Below are 8102 nucleotides of genomic sequence, written 5' to 3'. Positions count from 1 at the left end.
TTTGTTTTAGAGGCACGATTTTCTTTCCTTTCTTTAGACAATGAGCCTTCTACTGTTTATAAAGCTGGAACTACAGCCATGCCTGCCACTCTGATGTAGCTCTAACAATGAACCAGATAGCCTCAGTCACTGGCGGAAATTCTCCAATATCTGCTCACTGTATTGCATGTCAACAAAATCCAAGGTCTTACTTAACCAGTTGTCTCTCGTTGGCTTCAGCCAGGAACAAAGATGGCTTGGCTCTTGGCTCATACTCCTCCCTCATTCTGACTGGGAAGCAGGAGGGAACTGTTTTTTTAATGTAAGAAACCATTGTGTACAGCCTAGGACAAGCCAGGCTCCCTTAATTATCATTGCAACCCTAGGAGGTAGGTATTATTGTCCTCCCCATCCTCATTTCACCAGGTAGGAACAAGGAGACACCTGGAGCCCGAGTCACCTGCTTCAGATCCTCGTAGCCAAGCTCCTGGCGGGTGTGGGTGATAAAATTCCAGCAAAGGGCAGGTTTCTAACGAAGTAGACATGCGGACTTCGGAGCTCATCAGCACAGTCCCGGGGAACAGCGCGCCCCCAAGCGGCCGGGGCGCGCACCACTTCCGCGCGGTGAGGCCAGAGGTGCAAAGACCCAAAGGCAGCAAGAGCCGGTGCAGGAGAGGTGGAGGGCCCAGCAGGAGAATCCACGCGGCTCCAAGGGTAGGTAAGGGGAGGGTCGCTCCTGCCCAATCCCCTCTTCACCCCCTCGGGACTCCTGCCTCTCCGAGGCCACCGTAGTGAAGCGCTGAGTCACGGTGAGAAGCCCGCGCCTTCCTACCCCTCCCTTCCCGGCGCCTCGTGCGGCTCCCTGTGTCCCCCACCGCGGCTGAGGCTCTTGTGAGTGCTCTGATCCCTCACACAGGGCCTGGGGAGGGGGGGGGGGGCGTGCTGGAGAGAGGTTTGCAAGATCGTGCCTTCCTAGGGGAGATGACCCCCCAGTGGTTTAATTAGGATTGAGTGGTTTGGTGAAAGTGCTCGGATGGGTTGTTTTCTTTTTGCAAAGCACTGAGATCTGCACCTCCTCTGCGGTTCACAAGCATACACTTTAATTGTGGGAGTCCAGAAGCACCCCGAATCGTTTAGCTGCGGGAGCGAAGGTGGGGGGAGGTGTAAAAATACTTTCTAGTTGCTTCTTGCCTGTGAGTGATGACAGGTCCCTACGGTTTTGAGTTTATTAAGCCTGTTTTCCCTCCCCTGCAGTTCATTGCCAGGAGCTGTTGTTGATTATCTGCCAGAGAATGGGCATTAGTTTTAGGATGAGCCTTGAGTGACTGCAGGGTTTGGCTGGTTATGGCCCTTCGGATGAACAGCAGTCAAGTTTTCCTAGCACTATCTGTACCCCTTGAGGAAGGAACTCATTCCCATTTTACAGATGGGGAAACTGAGGCATAGAGAGTCTCAGGTGGAGCAGCTGGTATGTGGTGAAGCTGCAATAGAAACAGAGTATATTAGACTTTGCCTGAAAACCACACAGACATCCAGGTACAAGGAACAAAGAAAAGATTTATTGTCAGTAAAGGGAATGCAAGACCTCTTCTCACAGGAGAGGAGAAGCTGGCTTTTGTGTCTGATGATCAGGGCCAGGGGCTTCATCATGGCAGACTAGGATTTATGGCTGCTGCCCAAATAGTAGATAAGGCCCCTGCAGCTGCCCAGACCTGAAGGTCACTCTAATGGGTTCTTGCTGCCTTCTATGGTGGTAGCTGCCCCGGAGAAGTGCCATCCCAAGGTAAGGGGGGGGGCGAGGTGGGGGTTGGAGGCTGATTATTTACTGCCTTTACTACATGAGCCTAGTGTTGCCTAGGAAGGGAGCGTGCTAAGCTATGGGAAGGGAACTTGTTCGGCTAACATAAACACAGGGCATCTGGCTCCAGAATCTGCTTCTTGCTAGAGCACTTTCCTTGGAGTTGGTAGGAATCTTTGAAGGGTTGGTTATATTCTATTTGCAAAAGAAATCTGTTCTGTGATAGTATATTGCTTAGAACTTAGATCCTCTCAAAGATGAAGCATTTTTTGGAATAAACAACAATATATAGTGTTGCTCCTGAAACATGGGATACATTGTCAAGGGCATCTCATGCCAGGCTTAGCAGCCTTGTGCTTTATTTTGTTTTATTTTTTCAGTTGTGGGGCTTGAACTCAGGAACTGGATGCTGTCTCTGAGCTCTTTTGCTCAAGGCTAGGAATAATAATCTCATGGACTTAACTGCCTGGGCTGGCTTTAAACTTCAGTCCTCAGATCTCGACCTCCTGAGTAGCTAGGATTACAGGTGCGAGCCATCAGCACTCTGCAGAGCCTTGTGCTTTTCGAAAGGCTTCATGACAAGATTCAAAGCTCTCTTACCTAAGACATTGGTCCTGAACTTCAGAGATGGATGCATCTTGGAATTCCATGGTCCTTAAAGACTCTATTGAATGCCAGCATGTCACAGACCTCTCGATTTTTCTGTGTTCCTACTGTTGCCACAAACATCTCCCCTGCCATCTGTTACCCTACTTTATGAGTAGCACTGAGAGACTCTGTGGTATGGGATGGTTAAAAGAGGTCATTGACGTAAAAAGAAGCTAACGTGCTTGTTAAGAAATTCGTAGTAAGTGGCCAAGAGAGCCTTTGGACAAGATGACTATAGGTTTAGATGAGATCATTCTTAGTAACTAGTGAGGTCCTGTACACCTAGAAAGTATTTATGAACAGTCACCATCATGCCTGTTATTCTAAATCACCTAATCCAGGCCCTCCACATAGTAGATGCACACTAAATTACAGGTGTTACTATTTTAGCTAAGTCCAAAGTGACTCCCTTTGTTTTGTAGTGTTTGGGTATTCCCCCCGCCCCACCTTTATGGCTTCTTTTGCCCTCCATCTTCCACAGCTCAACATCCTGTGGCATGGGATCCTCCAAGAAGGTTACCCTGTCTGTGCTCAGTCGGGAGCAGTCGGAAGGGGTTGGAGCACGGGTCCGCAGAAGCATCGGCCGGCCGGAGGTAGGGTGGCTACCCCTTGCTTCCCCGCTCATTCCAAGTGAATGGAGGGGTTCTGGAGTGTGATTTGGGGATGAGCTTCCCTGTGGGGTGCGAAGTCTTATGCTTCAAAATGAGGACCCCCCCACATGCTTGACCCTTCAATGATATTCCCCCGTTCCATTGCAACTTTGCGTTCTCTGACAACCATGTCTCCATCCCTTCACCTGAGCCCAGTGGTATTCGCTGCTTCTCTGTGGAGGTGAGGCTGTGGGGGTTTATTTCACTGGGCACACTGTGCACTAGCCATGGAGACAGGAAAACTGTCCACCCAATGCCATCCGTTCCATCAAGCCGCCCTCAAGCCGCGCCTTCACCGTTTCCCCTTTCAACATTAACTTCCTGATGACTCACATTTCAACATTATTTTATTAAGGATTCAAACTTCAATGTATGCCCCAATTGATGGAAATGTTAACTCTTGAAAATTCGATTTTTATAAGTAAAAGCAATGGCAATTGATACAAAGAAGATAGTTTCCATCACTATGAAGAAAAATGGTAGAGTTAGAGCGAGAGGTTACGTATATCAAAGAAATGGATTGGTTTAAGGTACACTGTGCTGCTTTAGGACTCTGTATTCACAAAGCACCAAACACCCTATTTTCCTTCTAAAACAGCTTTACTGGCTCCTTAAATATCATTGAAATCTCTTTTTGAATATTATTAGATTTTTAAAAAGAATTAAAACTATTTTCTCCCTATTAGAGTTAGAAATGTACTCATTGCAAGATCTCCATCTGTAGTTCAGCTTCTGAAAGGAAAAATAAAGGACAGATAATGATGGGATTTCCGTCCTTCAGGAACACTGGCCATCTTGATGATCATCTCAGGGAAGTGAGAGGCAATGTCTGTCATTGATGGAAGGTCATCATCAAGGTCAACATTGAGCTTCACAGTTCTCATAGGCTTTCCTGTATTCAGTTAAATTAATCACACTGAGGTTAGCTGAGTTCAGTGGGGGCTTTTATCACAACAAAAGTGGTTTGTGTCTGAAGCTCTCTGCTTTACTCACAAAATTTTTGAGAACCCAAACAATACAGTGTGCCAAAGGAAACATGTTGGCTGAGTTTATTCATTGTCTTGTACAGAGGCAGATGGAGATGGTGTCATATTCTACCAAACTCCATTTTCAATAGAGCAATTGGAAAGAATTCTGAGACTACTCTAAAGACACCTGTCAGCAAACCATTATTGTTTGTTAAGGGTAGCTAATGCTTTAATTAGTCCATCTGTCAGAAGCATGTCTACTGAGGATTTTTAATTTATTCCCCTGTATACCTCTTTGATCAAACCTATCAATTCATTAGTAAATTAATTGCTTACCACATAAAGTAAAATATATAGGATTGCCAAAGAAAACATTTATACTTCAAGAGTGTTAAAAATTGAAAAAAATTGTTTTGCCTAGTAATTTTGCATTCACCAGCAAGATGTAGGGGCAGTTTTAATAACGCCCTAATGTCAAAGCCATGAAGAGTATAAACAAAATCTCACCACTGTTATATGATATGAAAATAGTTTTGTTTTCTATTGCTGTCAGAGTCACCACATTTATTGTAGTTGATTCATAATTTTTAAAAGCATTAAAATTCAATCTGGAGATGGTGGTAACAGTGAAACAACAATGTAAATGTACTTAATGCCAGTAAACTATATGCTTAAGTGATTTAATGCTCCATTTTATTTCATTTATATTTTACAATGAAATAAATCCAGGAGAAAACGAGGTTAGGTGAAAATAAGGTCACAATTCTTTCCTTTCCTTTTCTTTTTTCTTTTCTTGTCAGTTACGGGGCTTGAACTCAGGGCCTGAGTGCTGTCCCTGAGCCTCTTTGTGCTCAAGGCTATCACTCTACCACTTGAGCCACAGCACCACTTCTGGAACCATTCTTTTCTAATCCAAACTTACAGCATCATTGAATTCTATCCCAGACCCAGATAAGAATTCCTGTTAGAGAACCTAGATTTAAGAAATCCCCCAAATCTTTTATTTTGGGTCTCTTGTGTCCCAGTCATGTTTCTTCCCTAAGGAAAAAGCAAATGATAGGGGTAATTTCAAAGCTCACAGGTCTGGTTTAATCACAACTAAGAAGCTGCTTCATTTTGTTTCCATATAATTGTACATTCTCGGTCATTGGGATTGCATACAATAAGCAGTTTTGTATCCTGATTATTTTTATTTAACATGGTAGCATAAGGACTAATCATGTCATTACAAAAACTTCACTCAGATCATCTTAATAGCCATGAAATATTCCATTGTATGATCCTAATGTTATTCTCTAACTCATAACCCATGATTCCTTGACTAATCTTGGTCTTCATTGATTTAGTCTCTGTGCATTGTGCTCCCCGATATCAAAGTCTCAGTTAAGATATTGAGTCAAGGTACAGAGGATGAGTTATAGATTAAGAACATTCAAGGGTATGTGTCAGTCTCAATCTGGGATCCATGTTGCCAGCTAGTTTCCTTCTACTTTCTCCTTGCTACCTTCAAGACCCAGTATATAGACAGGCTGAGGAAGCCTAGTATGCAGCTGTTGGAGTCTTAAGGGCTTCTCTTCTCTTCTGCTGCCATATTGTGATGTAGGCTGGCCTACTTGGCTGGTACTATAGGCATAATTACCCCCCTGTGTTAGTTATGATTCAGTTCAACTATATGTAGCAGAGAGCATCTTCCAAAACCATTGGATACTATACATAAACGTATGTTTCTTTTTAGGTGAAGCCCAAAATAGGCAGTCTAGGGGGAACCTGAAAGCTTGCCTTTTATCAGAGACCTGAGCTCATTTTATCTTAGGTCCAAGACAACTAGTAGAACAGTAGTAACCATTTCCCTTCTGGCACAGAAAGGAGGAAGAAGAGAAAAGTAAAAAGACAAACACCAGCTGGCCATTCTCCTCTTATAAGGTATTTCCCTAACCGTCCCACCCTGTAATTTCCACATTGTAGAAATATGACTCTACCTAGCTTTACAAGAAAGGCTAAGGAATATAACAAAGGACCATTCCGAATGTCTGGAGGGTACCTTCTATATACACTGGATTACTTTAGGTTCCATAGACCACCATTTGAAAAGTAGAGCATTTATGATTACATTGTGGTAATTGATTTTTTTTTTCAGCTTCTTCCCACTTGATATCCCTAGTCTGGTTATGATACAAATTGATCTTGTTCATACCCGATTATTTGTATTTTAGATGATTATGAAGCAGTTCTCATTAAATATCAACTTGCTGACATAATTGGTCAATCTGTGTGTGTATGTGTGTGTGTGTGCGTCTGTGTGTGTATGTGTGTGTGTGTTATGAGGGGTTCTGCCTGAAAGCAATTTTTTGGTGTCTTTCTTGATGCTTGAACTCAGGGCCTCTGGGTGCTGTTGCTGAGCTTTTTGGTTTAAGTATAGCACTCTACTACTTGAGCCACCACACAGCTCCACTCCCTACTTTTTTGGTAGTCAGTCGGAGATAAGAGTCTCCCAGACATTTTTGCCCAGGCTGGCTTTAAATCACAATCAGATCTCAGACTACTGAGTAGCAAGGATTACAGGTATGAGCTACTGGTACCCGGCCTGAAAGCAATTTTTATTGCAAAAGATTTCTCATTGGCTATGGAGTTCTCAGTGACTTTTCCTAGGTCTGTTTATATACATAGCCACTGGTGATATGGCTTTCAAAAAGACTTGTCTAATCTGTTAAATTTTATTATTTCAGTTAAAAAATCTGGACCCATTTTTACTGTTTGATGAATTTAAAGGCGGGAGACCAGGTGGATTTCCTGATCACCCACATAGAGGTTTTGAAACAGTAAGTATAATGATTTCATTGTGAACGTGTGTGTTTTAACACTTGCTTCTTTTTGTTGTTGTTGTTGGCTGTGGGACCTGAACTCTGGGTCTGAACTTTGGGTCTGGGTGCTGTTCCTCAGCTCTTCAGCTCAAGGCTAGCGCTCTACCACTTGAGCCACAGTGTCACTTCCAGCTTTTTCTGCTTATGTGGTGCTGAGGAATCGAACCCAGGGCCTCATGCATGCAAGGCAAGCACTCTACCACTGAGCCACCTTCCCCACCCTGCTTCTTTTTCTAATAGAAAATTCAATTTTGAAAGCATTAGCTAATAAACTAACAGTAATTTATAAATTTCTAGTTAAAAGTCTCTACCGTCTATTTGATATGAAATATGCTCAAATTAAAATATTAACTGTTTTCAATAGCTCTTAATTTGTGCCACTGGTGTCACTCTAATTTGAGCAATTAAAAGAGCAAGACCTGGCTTTTTGAAATAATTTATAATTAAGATAGTTTATCAGAGATAAAAGAAACTAAAGTATGATTACATAATTGTATATAGAAAATCTTTTGTATGCAAGAATGTTTAGAAAAACTTAACCTTATATAATGTAATGATATGAACCCCCTAAAACAATCTTAAGCACTCAAAGAGCATTTATGCTGAGTTCTAATAAATCATAGAATCAAGGGGCCAAAATATAACATAACCTAAAACTGAGGACATACTTATGTATTTACAAGTTTAATTACAAAATGGGAAATTCTGTTGGACACTAATTTTTCTTTTCAGTAGACACAGAAATTCAAATGTGGAATATTATATTGTGACACTTCCAGTAGTTTCCACCGTTCATGTCTAGATTCTGGGAAAGCTCAGGAATGGTTGCTTTCTGATACAAATTTAATGAGAACAGCTTTGCATTCTTAGTAAACAAACCAGGACTTGTTAAATGTTGAGGGTGTTTGTAAAGCCAATTTGAGAATGAGTAAGTATTTACTCAAAGCTTGAAACATGCCAGCATTGGTGTAGGGGCAGATTTTATGTGGTAGGGTGTTGTTTTGTGTTGGGGACTATTGATGGAAGGCAGAAGAGGTGAGACTGGAGAAGTATGAGGCCTGTCCCATCACGTAGTCTAGTTAAGGAGATGAAAGATACACAGGAAAGGAGTTAATTACCATAATGTAAAGGCAGACTAAACCAAGAAGCTTCTAGAAACAGGTAATCTTTCTTCCTCATCTAGCTATTTGCCCTCCAG

General features: G+C 42.4%; 1 protein-coding gene across 2 annotated transcripts in view; it reads left to right on the top strand.

Annotated features, from left to right (window-relative positions):
- Window positions 1-616: 616 nt before the first annotated feature.
- Window positions 617-8102, top strand: part of Pir (pirin) — a 71387-nt gene continuing 63901 nt past the window's right edge. The window contains exons 1-3 of one of the 2 annotated variants that reach the window (XM_042680472.1): window positions 617-693; window positions 2907-3018; window positions 6770-6862. In XM_042680472.1, the coding sequence (XP_042536406.1) occupies window positions 2923-3018; window positions 6770-6862 (189 nt within the window). In that variant the 5' untranslated portion in view covers window positions 617-693; window positions 2907-2922. Of the gene's footprint in view, window positions 698-2906; window positions 3019-6769; window positions 6863-8102 lie in introns of both variants that reach the window. The other variant, XM_042680474.1, reaches the window with a different exon arrangement.

The sequence above is a fragment of the Dipodomys spectabilis genome, unplaced genomic scaffold, assembly GCF_019054845.1.
Source record: "Dipodomys spectabilis isolate Male_0828 unplaced genomic scaffold, ASM1905484v1 ptg000061l, whole genome shotgun sequence".
Classification (NCBI taxonomy): domain Eukaryota; kingdom Metazoa; phylum Chordata; class Mammalia; order Rodentia; family Heteromyidae; genus Dipodomys; species Dipodomys spectabilis.
This window is presented reverse-complemented; position numbering and strand designations above follow the sequence as displayed.